The sequence below is a fragment of the Bos javanicus genome, chromosome 7 (genome assembly GCF_032452875.1).
Source record: "Bos javanicus breed banteng chromosome 7, ARS-OSU_banteng_1.0, whole genome shotgun sequence".
Classification (NCBI taxonomy): Eukaryota; Metazoa; Chordata; class Mammalia; order Artiodactyla; family Bovidae; genus Bos; species Bos javanicus.
The window spans coordinates 8,227,370-8,250,730 of record NC_083874.1 but is presented as its reverse complement, the minus strand read 5'-3'; the positions used below and the strand labels follow the sequence as shown (position 1 = coordinate 8,250,730).

At 47.1% G+C, this 23,361-nt stretch overlaps 1 protein-coding gene across 1 annotated transcript; it reads left to right on the top strand.

The window, feature by feature from the left end:
• Window positions 1–5,856: 5,856 nt before the first annotated feature.
• Window positions 5,857–15,476, top strand: TEKTL1 (tektin like 1). The gene is made up of 7 exons (XM_061421814.1): window positions 5,857–6,547; window positions 8,401–8,505; window positions 13,396–13,594; window positions 13,764–13,930; window positions 14,069–14,164; window positions 14,253–14,366; window positions 15,101–15,476. Exons 1-7 carry the CDS (start codon window positions 5,978–5,980, stop codon window positions 15,350–15,352), a joined length of 1,503 nt encoding a protein of 500 aa, XP_061277798.1. The 5' UTR covers window positions 5,857–5,977; the 3' UTR covers window positions 15,353–15,476.
• Window positions 15,477–23,361: the final 7,885 nt, after the last annotated feature.

Below are 23,361 nucleotides of genomic sequence, written 5' to 3'. Positions count from 1 at the left end.
AGATCACACAGATGGCAGTGGTCAGAATCATAATCTGAACTCTACTCATCTGGCTCCAGAATCTTGACCCTGGTACTGTCCTGATTCCAACGAAGATCTGTTGACTCAGATACCAATGGACCTAGTGGCTAATGACGAACCCACAGTCTCATCAACACTTGAAACGACCCTCCATCCCCAAAGGTTACCCGCCTCCATTTTTTCCTGGTGATGCTGGTGGAGTCTCCAGATGGCTGACCTGGGAGGTTTCAGTTTTCCATCTTATTTCTCCTCATTGCCTAATGATCCCTCAGTTTTGCAAAGCCAGGTTATTTCATTCCTTCCTCTTCCTTGTGTTTCTCATATCATGCTACAAGAAAATGTTTATTCATTATTCATTCCTTCACTCATGTATTCATTACGTAAATGTTTATCCAACTGAGCTATGAGGGAAGCCCATAGACAGATAGATAGATAACTCACTTGGTAAAGAATCCACATGCAATGCAGGAGACCCCGGTGCATTCCTGGGTTGGGAAGATCCACAGCAGAAAGGATAGGCTACCCACTCTGGTATTCTTTGGTTTCCCTGGTTGCTCAGCTGGTAAAGAATCTGCCTGCAATGCATGAGACCTGGGTTCAATCCCTGGGTTGGGAAGACCCCCTGGAGAAGGGAAAGGCTACACACTCCAGTATTCTGGCCTCGAGAATTCCATGGACTGTATAGTCCACGGGATCACAGAGTCTGACACGACTGAGTGACTTTCATTTTATATATATTTATATATATATAGAAGGCAGGAGGAGAAGGGGACAGCAGAGGATGAGATGGTTGGATGGCATCACCGACTTGATGGACATGAGTTTGAGCAAGTTCTGGGACAGGGAAGCCTGGCATGCTGCAGTCCATGGGCTTGCAAAGAGTCGGACACGACTGAGTGACTGAACTAAACTGAACAATGAGATTGGGCTTCCCAGGTTGTGCTGTGGTCGAGTCCAAGCTGGCACTGCTCACTGCAAGATAAGTCAATAAATCCAAGACAAGGTGTTGGGATCAGGAAGGGACTTTATTCTGGAACTGGCTGACCCAGAAGATGGCAGGCTAGAGCCTCAAAATAACCATCTTGTCAGGGCCCGCATGCCAGGTTCTTATGATTGGGGCAGGTTGAGGAAACAACGTAAAAAGACTATTCAATTCTTGCAAATGTCCCCTAGAATGGCAAGCCTCGGGCAGGGTAACGTGTTAGTTTTCACTTCCTTACAGTCCTTTACAGGTGGGCAGCTCAGGCTGTCTCCCTGCAGGAGGCTGTTCTGTATGCCTACCATTAAAAAAAAAAAAAAAAAGCCACAGGATGAGGGTTAAAGTCACAGAAGCAGATCCAGCATGAATTCAAAGTTAACCCTTCCCAGTTACAGTGCTAGTGGTAGAGAACCCACCTGCCAAGACAGTGTAATGAATCCAAGCTCTCTGCTCACTGCAGGACTGAGGCAAGGAAAATAACTTTATTCAGAAAGCAGCTGACTGAAAAGATGGCAGGCTAGTGCCTCAAAATAACCATCTTTGGGGCATCTGGATGCCAGATTCTCTTATAGATCAGAGAGAAAGAAGCAATGAGAAACTAAAGTCAAAAGGCAGAATAGAGAGGGAGAGGCAGTGGGGAAGTAAAGTGAAAGGGTCTCCAGTCTTCCAAAACATCTCCCAGGGAATGGCCAGCCTTTGGAAGGGATGTGTTAACTTCTTCTGTTCACAGGTGGGCAGGGACAAACTATCTCTCCACTAGCTGAACAAAGGCACTTTAGTTTACAGTCAAGTAGAGGGACAGAGTCCTCCAGGCAAGCCAGTAAGTATGATTATGATAACAAAAGCAATGAAAAGCAAGTCAAAGAAACAGTTTCTAACATGGAGGCAGAGTTGGTTTCCTCCCTGTAACAGCAAGAGACATAAGAAGTTCCTGGGTCAGGAAGATCCCCTGGAGGAGGGCATGACACCCCACATATTGGCAATTCCCATATCCTAGCCTGGAGAATCCTATAGACAAAGGAGCCTGGTGGGCTGTAGTCCATAGGGTCTCAAACAGTTGGACACAACTGAAGCGACTTAGCACATGCACACGCATAATGAGATTCACTGAAGGGTTTTTAAGTAAGAAAATGATGTGCTCTGGGCTTTACAGGTGGCTCAATGGTTAAAAAATTCACCTGCCAATGCAAGAGACATAGGTTCAATCCCTGGTCCAGGAAGATCCCACATGCCTCAGAGCAACTAAGCCCGTGGACCACAACCATTGAACCTGTACTCTAGAGCCCAGGAGCTGCAACAACTGAAGCCCATGCACCCTAGACCCCATGCTCCACAACGAGAAGCCAAAGCAATGAGAAACCCAAGCATCACAATGAAGAGTAGCCTCCACTCACTACAACTAGAGAAAAGCCCGCACAACAAGACCCAGCACATCCAAAAACAAATAGATAAATTTAAAAAAAAAGAAATCCCCTGCCAATGCAGGAGACTCGGGTTTGATCCCTGGGTCATGAATATCCCCTGGAGAAAGAAATGGCAACCCACTCCAGTCTTCGTGCCTGGGAAATCCCATGGGCAGAGGAGCCTTGGTGGGCTACAGTGTGTGTGGCATGGTCCAGGGGTGGGTTGGAAAAGAATTTCCACACATGAGACAAAATGAGTGGAAATAAAATTTATTAGAGTCGGAGACGCTGTTAAAATAGTGGGCCAGCTCAAGGGAGAACCAACGTTGAACAGGGGTCCTTAGTGCATTTTTATAGCCAGGGTACAAGGAGCAGGACAGGGGTCTTCTGAGTCGTTTGCTGATTGGATGGGACACATATACTGGACGGGGGAAGAATAAGGCAAATACCTTCTCCCTATGTGGTAGGAGAGGAGACAGGTTATACTGCTCAGGAGGACCTGAATCTGTTAATAGTTGCAACATGGGGGAGGGAAGGACAATAAGGGTCTGGTTTTTCCATTCCTTCATTCCAAGACTTTCCTTGGTTTTATCTGCTCTTTCATCCTTGGGTCACCACAGTGTGGGGTCCCAAAGAGTCAGACATGACTTAGCAACTGAACAACAACAGATGTGCTCTAGTTTAAAACAGAGTGCTGACTGTGGTGTGGAGAATGAATTTAGGAAGGCAAGGGGGAGAGGCAGGGAGACCAGGTGACTGAGAACTGATGGTGTGAATGAGATTATTCTCATTCATTGCTGGTAGCAATGGAGAAAAAATAATCATATTGGAGATAAGTTTTGAAGGTAGGACAGGCAAAACCTGTTGGTGGATTGCATGTGGACACAAAAAAATTAAGGAAGCTTACTAAGTTTTTAACATGAGCAACTGGGGTGGATAGTGGGCAAGTATCAAATCAAGGAACACTAGTAGAGGAAAAAGATCAGAAATATTCATCAAATGTGTGGTTTTGATAATTCAAAAAGACACATGTACCTCAATGTTCATTGCAGTGTTATAGAAACCATGGCAGTGGAAGAAGATAAGTGGCATTCAAAGGTGCGGAACAGCAGGGTTTTATTCAGTACCTGTGCTGGCCCAGCACAGTCATCTCCAAAGGCTGAGTGCCCCAGCTTTGTTCTGGGTATCTTCTATACACCATAAAGTTCCCACTCAAACAGCTCAGGTCCCTCCCCTCCCCGAGTAGCCCAAGTTCCCATGGATGCAACAAGCAAGCAAGATCACAGAAGCAAAAGCAGTGATTGATGAGCTACAGCTGTTAAAACAAGATAACAGGACGGAAAACAAAAGGTTGTGACTTTAATTTGGGGCTTTTATCTTGCCCCTATCTCAGCAGCACTCTTTAGAACAGCCAGGACATGGAAGCAACCTAGATGTGCATCAACAGATGAATGGATAAAGAAGATGTGGTACATATACATGGTGGAATATTACTCAGCCATAAAAAGGAATGAATTTGAGTCAGTTCGAGTGAGGTGGTGAACCTAGAGCCACCTCAGAGTGAAGTAAGTCAGAAAGAAAAAAAATATTGTATACTAACACATTTATAGGGAAGCTAGCAAAATAGTACTGATGAACCTATTTGCAGGGCAGGAATAGAAACAGACATAGGAAACAGACTTGTGTGGGGGAGGGAAGAGAGGGTGCGACAAATTGAGAGAGGAGCATTGCAACATATACATTACCAAATGTAAATAAATAGCCAGTGGGAAGTTGCTGTATAACAACAGGGAGCTCAACCTGGTGCTCTGTGACAATCTACAGGGGTGGGATAAGGTAGGAGTGGGAGGGAGGTTCAGTGCAAGGGGACATATGTATGCTTGTGGCTAATTCACATTGTTGTATGGCAGAAACCAACTCAACATTGTAAAGCAATTATCCTTCAATTAAAATTTTTAAAAATTAAAATTAAAAACAATGTGGTTTTGGACCTGTTGAGTTTGAGGTGCCTATCAGTTGCCCAGGTAAAGATGCCATGGCTTGAAGGGGGAGGGGGCGGGGGCAGGGAAGGTGATGTGATGGAGAATTGTGGGGGAGTGGGTGAAGGCAGTTGTCTCTTCTTCTTCCCCAGACTCCAACGTGCTTCCTGTGTTGGAGGAATTCCACATCATATGGTCCTGGTGGGAAACAAAGTCCTCCTTCCTCCATAGAAACAGGAAGTTCAGCCAGGAGTCAATTTTCCTAGCTTCCTTTGCTGTCCAGGCATGGCCATGGCTTAGGCAATGACACAGGGTTAGGCAATTACACACAGCCACCTTGGACCCTAGGAACTAAAGGGGCAAAAAAAGCAGTTGCTATACAGAACTGATTCAGTCGCTGGCTGTAGTAGCAGTGCCATTCTGGGGGACAGTCAACCAACAGCTGAGATTTCTGCAATAGTAGCCATGGTATCCTTCAGAGCCACTGTATGTCTTTGTTCTGTATGTCTTTTGCTATGATTCTGACTGTAAAACCATCTGTTCCTTTTCTGTGGCTTGCACTAAAAATCCTGAGTGATATGAGAAAATAGGTCTTAGATACTGCACTAAGGAAAGCCTCCTTTAAGACAGTGCTATTTAAGCTGGGTTCTGGACTTCCCTAGTGGTACAGTGGATAAGAATCTACCTGCCAATGCAGGGGTACACAGGTTCGATCCCTGGTCCAGGAAGATTCCACATGCCTCGGAGCAGCTAAGCTCCTGAGCCACAACTACTGAGCCCCCGCTCTAGGGCCTGTGAGCCACAACTGTTGAGCCCAAGTGCAGCAACTACTGAAGCCCACGTGCCCTAGAGCCTGTGCTCCACAACAAGAGAAGCCACCGCAATGAGAAGCCCATGCGCCATCCTGAAGAGGAATCCCCTGCTCTCTACAACTAGACAAGAGGCCATGTGCAGCAACAAACACCTGGCACAACCTAGATGGATGGACTGATAGATAAAGCTGGGTTCCGAAGACTGAAAAGGAGCCAACCATGGGAAGAAGGTGGAAAGGAGTATGCCACACAGAAGGAACAACAAATCCAAAGGTCTGAAGTGGGAGAAACCTTAGCACCGTCCTCAGAACTGGAGGTGTTTGGATGGCATCACTGACTCAAAGGACATGAGTTTGAGCAAATTCAAAGAGACAATGATAGACAGAGAAGCCTGGTGTGCTGCAGCTCGTGGGGTCACAAAAAGTCGGACACAACTTGGCGACTGAACAACAGAGCCGGAACAACAGAGCCGCCTCATCCATGTAGGGTAAGGAGCAACAGGGAGAGCTGGGCTCGATATGGTAGAACCTTTCTCAAGGAGCCAGGATTCCAAGTTGTCTCTGCCTAGCTCCAAACCAAAGATTCCATCCAGCCCCTCCCTGTAGCCTTTCCCCTCCCCCACTTTTGGAACTCCGCCTATGCCGTTTCCACGGTTGGTCGTCATAGTCAAGAGTGCTCTGTTTCACAAACTTCTCAGGCCAGGAAGGAGTTGCATGTCGTTGAGGGGGGTCCCTGCCCCCCAGGCAAGGATCTCAGGCCAGGCCAGGACACCAAACAGGGATCATGCCCGTGTTGATACCCCCGGTGGAGCACAGCCAGGACACGCGCGTTGGGCATCCAGCATGGCGCGAGGCGACCAGGGCCTTGGCAGAGGAGGCACACCAGCTGACCGACCGCTGCGGGCAAGAGGCGGTGACCATGTGGCAACCCAACGAGAGTGTGCGGGACCCACACGTGGCGCACCACCTCTGCCGGGCCGCCTACATTCTGCCCTGGCGCTTTCGTGTGGAGATGCTCAAAGGGGGCAGCACCATGGAGAAGCCACCGCCGGGCGAGGGCGTTACGCTGTGGAAGAGCAAGATGAAGCCGCCTGCCTGGCATGCCCGCCTGCCGCTGCCCATGCACCGTGACGCGCGGGCCCTGCAGACCGCCGAGGTGGTGCAAGCTCACGCTCGCGGGGCGCGCCTCACCGCCGCCCGCCTTGGCCGCGCGCAGCACCAGATCAATGGGCAGCTGCGGCTGCTGCAGCGCCAGCGCGAGGCTACGGACCGCAGACTCAGCGAAGTGCGCAAAGCACTGCTGATTAACCAGCAGAGCGTCAAGCTGCGGGGCTACCGGCCCAAATCTGAGACGGTGGGACCACCCCCGCCCCAGGCCAGCCGCAAAGACTCAGGCCTCCGCTCCCAGATGCGCAGAATGGGCAAAATCCACCCTAGAGAGGAAACACTCCCCCATCACAGGCCCAAATCCACCCCAAGATGAGATGCCTTGGTTCCCAGTCCCAGAGACAGAGATCCTCCCAAACGGATGCGATCCTCAAATCCCTTGCCCCAGAAGTGTTAGTCGTTCTGTCATGTCCGACTCTTTCTCCAGTCCATGGACTGTAGCCCGCCAGGCTCGTCTGTCCATGAGATTCTCCAGGCAAGAATACTGAAATGGGTAGCCATGCCCTCCTCCAGGGGGTCTTCTCCACCCAAGGATCAAACCGGTCTCCTGCATGGCAGGCAGATTCTTTACCATCTGAACCACCAGGGAAACCTTGCCCTAGAGGGAGATATCTCTCAGTCTCCCTACTAGGGAGAGAAGGTGGGACCCTTGAGTCAGACAAGAAGCTAGATTTACCAAAAAGTAAAATCTACCACTCCCGGCCTAGACAAGAGGGTGAAACTCTCCCCCATGCATGAGACCCTCAGTGCCCCAAGCCCCCCAACCCCACTGAAAACACACAAGAAGCCCCCAGCTGAGTAGTGAGTGATGTTCTAGTCCCAAGAGATAATTCTCTTCATAATATTTTTTTAAACCCTAACCAACTCCCTGCTCCCCTAGGCTTCCCAGGTGGCTCAGTGGTAAAGAATCCACCTGCCAATACAGGAGAGACATGGGTTCCATCCCTCAGTCAGGAAGATCCCCTGGGGGAGGAAATGGAAACCCACTTCAATATTCTTGCCATGGACAGCGGAGCCTTGTGGGCTGCAGTTCATAACATCGCAAGGAGTCTGACATAACTGAACATTCATGCACCAAAAACACCCCCCAGCCTCAGGGAATGAGAACCCCACCCCAGGCCTCACAGGGGTTAGGGTTAGAATTAGAAGAGGGACAGGTTCTGCCTAAAGACTGAGACCCTCAGACTCCTTAGACCTGTACCTGAGAGCTAAACCCCTAGCCAGGAGGAAAGAGTGAGAACCCCTAGTCCCAGCCCTGGTAAAATCCTTCCCCTAAAGTGAAATCCTCGACAGCCATCCCCAAAGGGGACAATATTCCAGCCTCCCTGGGGAGATATGAGACCACCCCATGCACACACACACACACCCATAGGGTGGGTTTCCGAGTCCCAGCCCCCAAATCCAGACAATAAGCCCTCAAAAGGGCAAACCCCATCATCATTATGATGAGACTCCTCCACTTGTAGCCTGGGAGAGAGGATAAGACTATCACCAAGGAAGGGGGAGCCCCTCAGCCCCAAAGAGCAATGATAACCTCCCCCCAAGTTAAGTCATCTCCATCCCAGCTCACTGGGCTCCTATCTGTAAAAGGAAGAAGCCCCCGGCCCTGCTCTGTAGAGGGTAAGACCTCCCGCAAGTGAAAGTTAGTCACCCAGTCTCGTCCAACTCTTTAGGACTCTGTGGACTATATATAGCTCACCAGTCTCCTCTGTCCATGGAATTCTCCAGGCAAGAATACTGGAGTGGGTTGCCATTCCTTTCTCCAGGAGATCTTCCCTACCCAGGGATCTAACTTGGGTCTCCTGCATCATAGGTGGATTCTTTACCATCTGAGCCACGGAGAAGCCCTGGTGAGAGCTTCCTAAAAGGGTAAATGCTTCTCAGAGAGTGAGATCCCCAAAACATGAGAATGCCCCCAACTCCATTCCCCAAACCCAGAGTTTATAAGGTTGGCAAACTCTGTACTATTCTAGAAAAAGAGCTTTCCTTCCCCTCCAGCCCTCTCCCACAAGTGTGAAAAATTCTCTCCTTGTTTGCCAGATCTCTGACAAAGCTGACAGTATGCTTACCTGGGAAAAGGAGGAGCTAAAGAGCATGAAGAGGAAGATGGAGACAGATATGGAAAAATCAGAGGCCTTGCTCAAGGTTTGGGACACCTGGGGCCTGGTTAAGGGGATTGGAGGGGACCCTTGGCTGCCTAATGGGCAAACAGCTTTAACCTTGGGGATTGTAGCAACAGCAAATCCTTCAAGCCACCCACCTGTCCCACCCTGACCTGACATTCACTGTATTTCCACTTTAGGAAATGGAAAGACTGAAGCTCTGAGAGATGAAATTGGGCCTCAAAATAATGCCTCTGTGCCCTAGTGGCTCAGATGGTAAAGAATCCACCTGTGATGCAGGAGAAACAGGTTCCATCTCTGGGTTGGGAAGATCCCCTGGAGAAGGGAATGGCAACCCACTCCAGTATTCTTGTCTGGAGAATCCCAGGGACAGAGAAGCCTGGTGGGCTATAGTCCATGCAGTTTCAAAGAGTCAGACATGACTGAGTGACTAAGCACGCCCCTCTGTGCCACGCCCTGTCCTGTTGTTAAGTCCTTAAAACCCTCCTGTGAAATAGAAACTATGATTCTCATTAGAGATGGGGAATTCGAAACTCATAAAGATGTGACCTCACCCAAGTTATGGAGCTAGCCAGTGGTTCAGTCAGCTAGCTAGTCAGTTCAGGTGTATATTTTTCCTCCAGATTTAGATAGGTAAATTTACTATTTTAAATTTTGTATGTATTTTTATTTCTTTTAAAAAATATATTTATTTTTGGCTGTGCTGGGTCTTGTTGCTGCACAAGGGCTTTCTCAAGTTGCAGTGAGTGGGGCTACTCTCTAGTTGCAGTGCACGGGCTTCTCATTGCTGTGGCTTCTCTTGTTGCAGAGCACAGGCTCTAGGTTCACAGGCTTCAGCAGTTGTGGCTCAAAGTTTCAGGAGTTGCAGCACAAGGGCTCAGTTGCCCCACTTCATGTGGGATCTTCCCAGATCAGGAATGGAACCCATGTCCTCTACATTGGCAGATGAATTCTTAACCATGGACCAGCAGGCAAGTCCCGCTATATAGTACAATTATTAGTATAGTAATTGTATTAATATAAAAATATCGCTACTACTAATTGGCTTCCCTGATAGTTCAGTTGGTAAAGAATCTGCCTGCAATGCAAGAGACCCCAGTTCAATTCCTGGGTCGGGAAGATCCTCTGGAGAAGGGAAAGGCTACCCACTCCAGTAGCCTAGAGAATTCCATGGACTGTATGGGGTCACAAAGAGTCAGACATGACCAAGCGACTTTCACTATTGCTACTACTGAAAATTACTATATTTTATATATATATGTGTATATATAATATCATATTTTCTTTATCCATTCATCTGTCAACAGACATTTAGATTGTTTCTATGTCTCAACTGACAAATAATGCTAAAATGTGCATGAGAGTTATTTCCCTTCAAGTTCCTGATTTCCTTTATATATGTACCCAGAAGTGTGAGAACTTCCTCATGTTTCAACTCAGGTGCCTTGAGCTCTTTACTCTGTATTATGTGTTCATCTTTATCAGCTCCATTCAGAGATGGTCCCTTACTGCATCCTTCACTCTTGCAACAAGGATTTCTTTATGATATCACTAATGGAGACATGAAAGTAGGTTTCAAGGAGCCTGTATGCACTTGTGACTTATCCATTTGACAAATATTAATCCAATACCCTGGTGTCCCAGGCACTGTGTTTGGCAGGTGGGACAAGTTGTGAACAGGCCTTGCCCTCGAGGAATTCACATTAAAGGGTCATTCAAATTAGGGACCAGCCAGGGTTGGGAGGGTGGAGTTAGGGGAAAATGGGTGGAGTTAAGAGCTGGTGCGCCACTGTCCGTGGTGCTGAACCTTAATTGCACTCAACTTATTATACCTCCGATGCAATGGACATGCGCTGTGTGTACTTACTTAGTCACTCCTTGTATCCGACTCAGTGACCCCATGGACTGTAGCCTGCCAGGATCCAATGGACATGAACTTGGGCAAACTTTGGGAGATGGTGAGGGACAGGGAGGCCTGGTGTGCTACAGTCTATGGAGTCACAAAGAGTCAGACATGACTGGGGGACTGAACAACAACAATATTGTACCTCCAGGCTGCTGTCATATTCCTTTATCTGGTGATCCTGAAAAATCCTTAAGTAAGTCTGAAACAGACAAGGGAGAAGACCCTGAAGGTGGTCCTGGTAGGGAAGGGCTTGCAAGAGAGAAAATGAAATAGGGGGGTGGGAAAAGACAGACAGAGGGAAACCCAAGAGAGTGTTGTTGTGTTGTTTAGTCACTAAATCTGGTCCGATTCTTTTTATGACAACCCCATGGACTGTAGCCTGCCAGGCTCCTCTGTCCATAGGACTTCCCAGGCAAGAATACTGGAGTGGGTTGTCATTTCCTTCTCCAGGGGATCTTCCTGACCCAGGGATCAAGCCACATCTCTTGCACTGCAGGTGGGCTTTTCACCACTGAGCCACCAGGGAAGCCCTTTCAACTTAAAATCATGAACTTACATCTCAAATTGACAGTAAGAGGGTTCCCAAAAATCTCACATGTGTCTCTGGAAGACTTGCTGTCCCACTGTGCAAGTTATTTCATACCTTCTCTTCCTTCATATCTGTCCAACTCCCTGCTCTTTCTTCATTTTCAAAGAATGACCCCAATGCATGGAAACCACAGAAGAGAATTTCTCTCATTTTTCCTCTACCAACCTATAACTCCATCTATCTACTATACCCACCTCCTCCCACTTCTCCTACATCATAAATATTTCTTTCTTCATCAGATCACTCTCAACAGTGAACAAATGGGGGATTATCCTTTAATGGACACAGATCTACTTAGGATGATAAAAAGTTCTGGAAATGGACAGTGGTAATGGTTACACACTGTGAATATACTTAACTGCTACTGAACTGTACACTTAAAATGGTTTAAGTGGCTAATTTTCATCTATTTTTTGTTGTTGTCATTCAGTCAGTAAATCATGCCTCTTCGAGGCCCTATGAACTGTAGCACACCAGGCTCCTCTGTCCTCTAGTGTCCCCCAGAAATTGCTCAAATTCATGTCCATTGAGTCAGTGATGACGTACAACCATCTCATCCTCTGCCGCCCCCTTCTCCTCCTGTCCTCAATCTTTCCCACCATCAGGATCTTTTCTAATTAGTCGCCCTTTGCATCAGGTGGCCAAAGTATTGGAGCTTCAGCTTCAGCATCAGTCCTTCCAATGAATATAGGACTGATTTCCTTTAGGATTGACTGGTTTGATCTCCTTGCAGTCCAAGGGACTCTCTAGAGTCCTCTCCAGCACCACAATTTGAAAGCATCAATTCTTTGGTGTTCAGCCTTCTTTAAAGTCCAACTCTCACATCCTTACATGGCTACTGGAAAAACCATAGCTTTGACTATCACTTTGTTGGCAAAGTGATGTCTCTGCTTTTTAATATGCTGTCTAGATTTTTCATAGAAAATATGTACTTCCCTGGTGGTCCACAGGTTAAGACTTCTACTGCAAGGGGCATGGGTTTGATCCCAGATCAGGGAACTAGCATGCTTCCACTAACACCCAGCACAGCCAAATTAATCTTTTGATCCCATCCTTCCAGATAATCCCCATTTCTCTGATTCACTCACTAGTCAATCTTATCTGCACACTTGTGGTCAGAAACTGGGTCCTTTTCCCCCAGGGCATCCCTGCAACCTCGCACAATTCCTAGAATACAGTAAGGGCTTAATGAACATTTGAATTAATGAATGAAAGACTTTATATCCATTTTTTACCCAAATGGATGAATCCCAAAGAAATAATATTCAGCAAAAGAAGCTGGATGTAAAAGTACACTCTGTATGATTCTGTGTATATGACATTTCAAATTTCAAAAGCTTGTTCTTAAAGAGTCAGGTAGTTAATTTTTTAAGCTTTGTGTGCAATACAATCTCTGTCACAATTATAGATGGTCCTCTGGTGCAAAATGATACACATTCAGTAGAAACTGTAATTCTAATCTTGAATTTTTATCTTTTTCTGAGCTAGCAATATGCAGTACAATACTCTCACCTGATCTGGGCAGCAGCAGTGAGTCACAGTTCCCAGTCAACCACTGGGTAAATAACTGATGCCTTTCTAGCTATTCTGTGCCCGTACAACCATTCTGTTTTTCACTTTAAGTACAGTATTCGATAAATTACATGAACTATTAAACACTTTATTAGGAAATAGGCCTTGTATTAGATGATCTTACCCACTCCAGTGTTCTTGCCTGGAGAATCCTAAGGACGGGGGAGGCTGATGGGCTGCTGTCTATCGGGTCACACAGAGTCGGACACGACTGAAGCGGCTTAGCAGCAGTAGATGATTTTGTCCAACTATAGACTAATGTAAGTGTTCTGAGCATATTTAAGGTAAGTTAGGCTAAGCTATGATATCCAATAAGGTTAAGTGTATTAAATGCATTTCAACATAATATTTTCAACTTACAATGTGTTTACTGGGATGTAACCCTGTTGTAACTTGAGGAAGATCATACTTAATTTAGACAGTGGAGTACATAAATAGCCAGAAACAATATGTACATGAATGAGCATGGCCATGTTCCAATACAGTTTTATTAAAAAAAAAAAAAAAGATAGGGACTTTCCTGGTGGTCCAGTGGTTAAGCAGGGGATGCAGGTTCGATCCCTGGCTGGAGAACTTTTGTTTATTGTTGTTCAATCATTATATCATGTTCAACTCGTTTTCAACTCCATGGACTAAACCCACCAGGCTTCACTGTCTATGGATTTTCCAGGCAAGAGTGGGTCGTCATTTCCTTCTCCACGGGATCTTTCCAACCCAGGGATCAAACAAGCATCTCCAAGTGGATTCTTTACCACTGAGCCACCTAGGAAGCCCCACTTTCAGTCACTTTCCCCTATCTTCCAGCTTACAATTGACCTTCTCTGCCTCTCCTTCCTTGCTCCCAGACCCTGGCCTCCTGTCGTGATGCTCTGGTCTTCTGCTGTAAGGAGAGGCTCCAAGCTGTGGAGCTAATGAACCAGCCACTGGACAAGGTTCTGGAGCAGGCAGGCCGCCACTCTTGGGTGAACATCTCCCGAGTCCCCACTCCGCGCACACAGGGCCTGAAAACCCCGCCTCCAGACCCTGTGGGCACCTATACCCCAGGTAAAACCGCGCAGAAATGAGTCCAGTATAGTGGGTGCCCTTGGTGCCCAACTGCTCCCCCACTTCACGGCCAGAGGAGCCTGGCTGGCTACACTCCATAGGGTCGCAAACAGTCAGACATGACTGAGTGCCTAGCACACGCATACACACCTCCCCCCAACTCCTGCAGAGTGCGCCACGGCGCTGTACGAAGCCAAGCGACTGTTAATGGAGTCCAAGGACACTTTGCTAGATATGGCAAAGAACGAGGAGGACATCCGAGAGCAACAGCAGCAGATAAGCGACCGCGTGTGCGCCTCGCTAGCGCAGAAAATGCGCGAGACCTTGGAGCTGAAGGTGCGCCCCGCTAGCGCCGCTCCTGGTTGGCGGCTCGAGTCTAGAATGCTATAGTATGGGGGGTTGGGGGTGGAGGGACGTAGGCAGAGAGGGGACCCGAAGCTGGTGTGATTCCGCGCTGTGCTCCCACCCACCCAGGATAGACTGAACATGACCTTAGGACTCATGAGGGGAACGATCCACCGGTGCACGAAATTCAACCAGGAGATGTACATCACCCGAGGCCTCATCAAGGTAGGTTTGGGGGAAAGGGTCTGCGGGGATGCGGCCAGGGGCGTCCGGGAGGTCAAACCTCATGGCTCTGCACACCGCACTCCGCCAGGGTCCTCTGTCCAAAAGTCACCTGGAGACTCGAGAGAAACTGGACAGACCTCTGGTTCGCATGTATCAGAGACATGTGGGCACCCAACTTCCGGAGGCCGCACGCCTCGCCCAGGTAAGCCCCTCTCAGTCCCTCCCGCCAGGCCCTGCCCTGGTAAGACTCCTTTCTCAAGCACACAGCCCAGGTGAGACACCTGACCCAGGTCTGTGAGTCCTTCAGCTCCCCCCGCCCCCAGGAGGATGCCTTCAGTACCCACATGTGCAGCGTGCTCAGTAGAGTCCAACTCTTTGCTACCCTATGGGTGCAGCCCACCAGGCTCCTCTGTCCATGGGATTTTCCAGACAAGAATACTGGAGTGGGTTGCCATTTCCTCCTCCAGGGGATCTTCCCATCCCAGGGATGGAACCTGGGTCTCCTGCATCTCTTGCATTGGCAGGCGGATTCTTTACCACTGAGCCACCTGGGAAGCTTAATACTCAGACCCATCTCAAATAAATTCCCCCAGTCTCTGCCCTACTTCTATCCAAGGTCTGCCCCTCCCCTCACCTTCATGAGCGTCCCCTTCTTCATACACGCCCTGTCACAGGTTCTTTTCCAAGTACATTCAGGCCCAGGTGTGTAACCCCCAACCCCATTCTAGGCTCTCCCCTCCTAGGGGTGCTCCTACCCAGGCGAGGTCCTTCCACACGCACACCTGACTCAGATGTGCGCCCCCCCAACCTGAGGCCCATGCCCTCTTCAGCTGTCGTCCTTTTACACGCATACCTGGCCCAGGTGTGCCCGCCCATCCTAGATAGCACCACGCTCTGGCTCACCTGTCTCCCAACACTGCCCCTCCTCGTGTCCAGGGCACTGACAAGCTGCAGCGCCACATCTCGCACGTGGAAAAGAACCTGGATGAGCTGCTCTCCATGCGCAAGAAGCTCACCTGGAGCTTCAACTGCAAGAAGATCGGGCACGATGTAGACTACAGCGTGGTGCGCCTGCGCCTCCGCCAGCGGCACCCGCACGTGTGCTACGAGCAAGCGCAGCGCCTTGTTAATGACTGGGACCCACGCACGCCGCCGCGCGTGAAGTCCAACACCGCTATCACCAAGTGACAGGCGAACCCCTGCCCCAACAGGCCTCAGCCCAGTGGCCCTCCCTCTCTCCTGACCCCCTTCGCCCTCAGAGCGCCCTCTAGCAGAATTATAATTAAAAACGAGAATGCATAATTACCACTTATTAGGCTCGTGGTTCTGGTGGTGGTTTAGTCGCTAAGTCGAGTCCAACTCTCACGACCCCATGGACTGTAGCCAGCCATGTTCCTCTGTCCAGGGGATCTCCCAGGCAAGAGTCCTGGAGTGGGTTGGGGGTCTTCCCGGCCCAGGGATGGAACATGGGTCTCCTGCTTTGTGCACAGAGTCTTTACCATCTGAGCCAGCTGATCACTTAATCTACAGCACGTTATAGGCTATGCATCCTGGAAGTTATTAATGATAGGATGGATTTGGCCACTGTATTTTGGGGGTTCAAATCCCGGCTCCCCAATTTCAGATTATGTGGCCTTAGTCAAGTCACTACTTGTCTCTGGCCTCAGTGTCTCCAAGCCTGTAAAATGTAGAATTGTAGCATTAACTTTGGAGGCTTGTTGTAAGGGAATAGGAGAATGGTGACTGTATATAAAACATCCTTAACTGCAAATGAATTATTATTCCCATTTTACACTTGAGGAAAGTGAAACACAATGAGGTTAAGAAGATGCCAGAGGTCACACAGCTAGTCATTAGAAGAACTGGAATTTTAATACCTGACTCTACAGCTTGCTGTCTAAGCAGAACTGGGATTCTGCCTTTATTGACAAAACACACACTCAGGGATATAACTTCCTCCTCTGGAGCTCTATCTAGTGGAGGCTGTTTATTTTCCCAGACCCCAAGCAACTCCATAAAATGAAAGTCACTCAGTGAGTGTCCAGCTCTTTGTGACCCCATACAGTCCATGGAATACTCCAGGCCAGAATACTGGAGTGGGCAGCTATTCCCTTCTCCAGGGGAATCTTCCCAACCCAGGGATTGAACCCAGGTCTCCCGCATTGCAGGCAGATTCTTTACCAGCTGAGCCACAAGGGAAGCCCATAGGGAGGTCCAATTCAGCCCTCCCTGCTTTCCATTGCCCTTATCTCCATTTACCAGGGAGGGGGGCGGGGCAGGGGGAGGGCAGTGGATATTGCTTCTCCAAATTTTACAGCCTCCTTCATTCACTTATTAAGCCCTTATAAAGTGCCAGGTTCTAGACTTGTGGACACAGTAGGGGAAGGAGAGGGTGGGATGAACTGAGAGAGTAGCAGTGAAATATACACAATAACACGTGCAAAACAGATAGCTAGTGGGAAGCTGCTGTGTAACAAAGGGAGCTCAGTGCTCTGTGATAACCTAGAGAAGTGGGATGGGGGGGTGTAGAAAGGATGCTCAGGAGACAGGGGATATATTGTATACTTACAGCTGATTCACGTTGTTGTACAGCAGAAAACAACACAACATTGTGAAGCAATTATCCTCCAATTAAAAATAAATTAAAAAAAAAGAATATGGGGAGGGGGGCGTTGGGAAGTGCCAGGTTCTGAGCCAGGCGCTGAGAGTGAAGCAGTGAGCAAGGCTTACATAGTCTCTGCTCTCAAGGAACTTACAATTTGATGGAGTGCAACCTGTGTCATCCTTTTTATTATTATTATTAATTCATTTTTTATTGAAGGATAATTGCTTTACAGAGTTTTGCTGTTTTCTGTCAAACCTCAACATGAATCAGCCATAGATATACTGCAGCTCTAGGGTGGCCTCCTACAGGAAGCCCACCTGATTGCACCCACTCATTCAGGCGTAGCTCAGTTTCTCTTCTGTGTTCTTTTGGACACCCTCCCATCACAGAACTACTCACACTAAGCTATGATAATCATCTGCTCTCACAGGAAGATTTCAGGGTGTGGTAGACACAGAATAAGGGGTGTTCATTCAAGCCACAAATACTTCGCAAGCAACTGCTTCATGCCAGAGACTGTACAGCAAGGACCAAGACACACGTGATCCCTCTCTCATGAAACTGACCGTGCATAGGCTAAGAATGACCATCACAAATACAATCTTTTTGGCATAGCCCCTTGGACACAACTGAGCCCAGCCAACATTTTACAGAGAAGGAAACAAAGTTCAGGAAGGTGAAATTATTTGCCCAGGGTCATAGAGCCAACAAAGGACAAAGCAGGATTTAAACCTGGATCTGAGTCCATGTTCTTTCTCTCTTGCTCCAGGCTACAGACATCCATGGGCTCACCCTAACAACCAAGTGGAGGTGGAGCAAATTATGCTCACTTGACAGGGAAATACCCAAGAAAAAAGGGAGGGTTGTGTGCTCAGCTGAGGAGCAGGGGCAGGGGATTCAAACCAGAAGTAACTACTCAAGAGTCCTTGGGCATCACAGTCAGCTCCCTTATCTCAAGAGGGACTTCACAGTCAGGGGCCTCCTGGGGTTCCCTGGGGCTCCAGTTTCCCCAGAATTGTTCTTCAGGCACCCCCTCCATATACCCATTCAGACGCCAACAGGAAGCAGCACACATGATTTGAAGGAATTTTAACAAAGAAATGACCATTGATCTCCATTATTCAAAGATTCTGTATTCGTGAATTAACCCAACTCACTAAAATTTGCTCCTAACCCCCAGTATATGTGGTGCTTTCTGGGTTATTTGCAGGTATGTAAAGAACAGGAAAAAAATTTTTGTGTGTCTGGACCTCACATTCCCAGAGAGTCCAACAAGGCAACACTCTGCCTTTCTGTTTTAGGTCTCATCCTTAAACAAGCGTCCCTTTTGAGTCCAATTTATGACACATTTGTGTGTGTATGTGTGTGAGCGCTTTTTGTTGCCAGTTTCACTGTTTCAAATTGCCCCTGTCATGCCAAAATGCTGTATGGTGACCCTAAGTGCAAGAAAGCTGGCACGTGCCTTACAGAGAAAATGCATGTGTTACACAAGCTCCCTTAAGGCACAAGTTATGGCGCTGTTGGCCTTGAGTTCAATAGTAATAACTCACATTAATGTCTAATATACTTTCATTGAACAATATATTATTAAGGGTTGTTGTTTAGTCGCTAAGTCATGTTTGACTCTCTTGCGACTGCATGGACTATAGCCCACCAGGCTCTTCTATCCATGGGATTTCCCAGGCAAGGATACTGGAGTGAGTTGCCATTTCCTTCTCCAGGGGATCTTCCTGACCTAGGGATGAAACCCGCATCTCTTGCATTGGCAGATGGATTCTTTACCACAAAGCCTGGGAAGCCCTTCACCATGAAGATACTGGGGGAATTGATGTCTCTATCTCCTCTCCTTCCCTAATGGTCAAAGTCAAAGAGAAAGGGAGTCTGTTGAAACACTCCCCTCAGTCTCCTGAGGCATAGAGCCATCATCACTCTTCTGACTTCTGAGCCTCTCAGGGGTTCTTCCTGAGCCTGGGGACTGTCCCCTTTGTCTGTGTCTTTGTCCATCCATCTTCTCCCAGAGACATCACATGGGGATGCGAATATTCCCCTTGCATATGATGCTTTATCCTCTGGGTTGCCACCTGCAACCCTCATCCTAAACAACATAGCCCCAGTTTGTCACCTCAGCTCACCCAATGTTCCCTGAAAGCATTTTTTGCACAACTCTCTAGGTTGCTTTAGAGCTCATATTTCAGCTGGTGCTCCTAAGTCGAGTCCTAGGCACCCAGGAGGCCTCTCAATGATACTAAAAGTAAGTGTCCTCAACCCCATGTTAGAGTTAAAGAAATAAAGCAATGGTGACTCAATAGTAAAAGAACCCACCTGCCAGTGTAGGAGACACAGGAGACGCAGGTTCAATCCCTGGGTTGGGAAGATCCCCTGGAGGAGGAAATAGCAACACGCTCCAGCATTCTTACCTGGAAAATACTCTGGACAGAGGAGCCTGGTGGGCTACAGTCCATGGGGGTCACAAAAAAGTTGGACATGACTTAGTGACTGAGCACGCACAAAAAGACTTAAAATGCCATCTAACAAGTGAGGGGTTAAGTCTGGACTTTTAAATGTGTGGGGATGTCCTCACAAGGAGATTCTGCACTGCTTCCTAAGAACTGTCCAGGTATCATTTGCATAAGAATACCTACAGTGCCTGCCAAAGATGCAGATTCCTAGGCCACACTCCAGACCTAGAGAATCTGAATCTCAGGAGGCGAGGTCTAGGAATTTGCATTTATCGTAAGTCTGATGCACACCAGTGTTTGAAATGCATTCCATCCCTGCTGCCAACTTCCCAGGGCCAGCTTCTGCACTGGCCACAGCAGACACTAAAGGAGGGACCCACAAAAATGTTTTCTTTTTCATTTCTTTTAAAGGCAGAAAAAGCATATAAATACATGAAAATAAATGTATAATAAACACTGGTGGTTCAGTGGTAAAGAACCTGCCTGCCAATGCAGGAGACGTGGGTTCAATCCCTGGGTAGGGAAGATGCCCTGGAGAGGGAAGCAGCAACCACTGCAGTATTCATGCCTGGAGAATCCCCATGGACAGAGGAACTTTTGATGGGCTACAGTCCATGAGGTCGCAAAGAGTCAGACACAACTGAGCATGAACACATGCTGACAGCAGCAAGGAGTCCACACACTCCAACATTTTAAATTTTTCAAAAAACATTTCCTTTAGATCCCCAGGCTCTGTATACATTGTAATGAACAGTCTTACCAAATGTTTTTATCACAGTAGCACATGAATGACTAGCTTTCCAGCATGTGAACATGCACCCTTGTCACGTACTGCTAAGCCAGGGTTTCTCAATCATGGTACTGCTGACATTTGGGGCCAAATACTACTTTGTATTGGGTTTGTATTGGGGTGTGTCCTATATATTGTGGAATATTTAGCTGCCTCCTTGACCCACTGAATGCCAGTAACATCTCCCTCCAACTGAAGACAATCTAAAACATTCATAGGCTATGTCAAATGTCCCAGGTGGAGGGGTAAATTTGTAGAATTGCCACTGATTTCACTTTCCACTTTCATGCATTGGAGAAGGAAATGGCAACCCACTCCTGTGTTCTTGCCTGGAGAATCCCATGGACAGAGAAGCTTTGTAGGCTGCAGTCTATGGGGTCGCACAGAGTTGGACATGACTGAAGCGACTTAGCAGCAGCAGCAGCAGCAAAAATCATTATACCATTAAGAATCACTATACCAAGCCAGGGCTTCCCAGGTGGCTCAGTGGTAAAGAATCCACCTGTCAGTGTGGGAGACACAGTTTCGATCCCTGAATCGGGAAGAACCTTTGGAGGAGGAAATGGCAACCCGTTCCAGTATTCTTGCCAAGATAATCCCATGTACAGAGGAGCCTGTTGGGCTACAGTCCGTGGGGTCACAAGAGTCAGATATGAGTGAGCAACTGAACAAGCACACATGCACACATGCCAAGGCAGTGTCATAAATTTGGGGCTCTCTTAAGAAAATACTTTTATCCTGGTACCAAATTCTGTATTAGTTAGATTACAGGTTTTTAAAAAAACACAGATTGCTTGACTAACAGGGAAGGCTTTTGGCAAAGTGACCCATTCTTGAGGCTACAAAAGAGAAAACATTCCAGATCTGATGGGCTTCCTTACTGTCCTCTGGACACTGAGAACTCTTCTCTGACTTTCCAATCACACAGGACTATTCATGCATGATTACTTGGCATCACAATAATTAGACAGTGACCAAATTTGTATCACAGTAACTTGGTGGTAAATTCAATTTTATTAAAACATTTATTTATTTGTTTGTTTAGTATTTGACAGATTTAATTCAATTTTGCTTATATTGATTTTTAATGAGTTTTTTCCCCTTTGAAAGTTTCCATTCATAGGATCCTAGTATGGTCTCATTAAAAAAAAAAAAAAGCAGAGGCATCACTTTGCCAACAAAGGTCCGTATAGTCAAAAATATGATTTTTCTGGTAGTCATGTAAGGATGTGAGAGTTGGATCATAAAGAAGGCTGAACACCAAAGAACTGATGGTTTTTGAATGGTGGTGATGAAGAAGACTCTTGAGAGCCCCTTGGACTGCAAGGAGATCAAACCTGTTAACCCTAAAGGAAATCAATCCTGAATACTCATTGGAAGGACTGGTACTGAAGTTGAAGCTCCAATTTTTTGGCCACCTGATGAGAAGAGCCAACTCACTGGAAAAGACTCTGGTGCTGGGAAAGATTGAGGGCAGGAGAAAAATTTGGCAGCAGAGGATGAGATGGTTGAATCACATCATCAGTTCAATGGACATGAGTTTGAGCAGACTCCAGGAGATAGTGAAGGAGAGGGAAGCCTGGCGTGCTGCAGTCCATGGGGTCACAAAGAGTTGGATATGACTTAGCGACTGAACAACAGCGACTAAAATGTTCTCACTAAATATTCAGGAATAGTATTAGCGACAGGAAAGATGATTAGAAAGCTACAAAGTGATGCTTAAATTCCTTCTTGCAGCTAAAGAAAGGCTCACTTACCACAAAGTAAAATAAATATATTATATACTAAAAATAAATAAAAACACAGAGACCCAGTGTAACAGTGTGTGCATGCTCAGTCCTGTCTGACTCTTTGCAATCCCAGCACGGTAGCCTGCCAGGCTTCTCTGTCCATGGGTTTTGCCGAACAAGAATACTGCAGTGGGTTGCCACTTCTTTCTCCAGGGGATCTTCCTCACCCAGGGATTGAACCCACATCTCTTGCATTTCAGACAGATTCTTTACCACTGCACCACCGGGGAAGCCCCACAATTATTTTTATCTGCACTTACTTGGTCAAAACAACAAATACATTATAAATATTAAAAAAATTTGGTAAGTACAAAACACAAGAAGTAAAGTTTTTATCTAATATTTTGATGTTTTTACACTTTTTTATAGTTGATTTACAATCTTGCGTTAGTTTCAGGTATACAGCCAAGTGACTCGGTAATACATATACACATACCCACTCTTTTTCAGAATTTCCCTGATGGTTCAGTGGTAAAGAATCCACCTGCCAATGCAGGAGACACCGGTTCGATCCCTGGGTTGTAAAGATACCCTGGAGAAGGAAATGGCAACCCACTTCAGTATTCTTACCTGGGAAATCCCATGGGCAGAGGAGCCTGGCTAGCTAGAGTCCATGGGGTTGCAACGAGTCGGACATAACTTAGCAACTGAACAACAACAGAATATTGAGTGGCGTTCCCAATGATCTTCTATTTCTTAAGCCAGTTACAACAGTCAAACATTTTCTAAATAATATACTTTTTAAAACATTATTTATTTTAGTTCCCACCTTGTGTTAGTAGAAGTCCAGAGCCCCTTTTGTCTCTTTCCTCCAGAGACATAGCCATGCACCACTAAGCCACTATCTGCTCCCATCTCCCCCAGTTCATCACCTGTGTCACCTTCTGACTCAACCCTTACATGTTCCTGCAAACCATCACATTCCTATTTGGTGAGAGCTACCATGATGGCTTCCAGGTGGCTCAGTGGTAAAGAATCTGCCTGCCAATTCAGGAGATGCAGGTTCGAACCCTCGGACAAGAAGGTCCCCTGGAGGAGGAAATGGCAACCCATTCCAGTATTTTTGCCTGGGAAACCCCATGGACAGAGGAGCCTAGCGTGCTACAGTATATGGGGTCGCAAAGAGTAGGACACGACTGAGCATGCAAGCATGTACCTTGAGGTGTACTGATCCCTGTGTTCTGGGTTGAGCTCTGATTGTCAGAGTGGCCTGGAAAGGGCAGACCTGTCTTGCTCTGGGAAACCCCTGCCTAATTTTCCAGCTTTATCCCTCATCCCTTTATTCTGCAGGAAGTAGTGAAGAACATGGATACTGAAGTCAGAAATTAGTTCAAACTCTGGTGCTGCCAAGCACTCATTGAGAAACCTTGACCAACTTATTTAATCTCTCTGTACCTCAGCTTCCCCAAAATGTAAAATGGCCATAATCAGATGGTAATTAGACTTACTGTAGTGATCATTTTGCAATGGATATAAATGTTGAACCATTATGTTGTACACCTGAAAATAATACATGTATGTCAACTATATTTCCATTTTTAAAATGTTCTTAA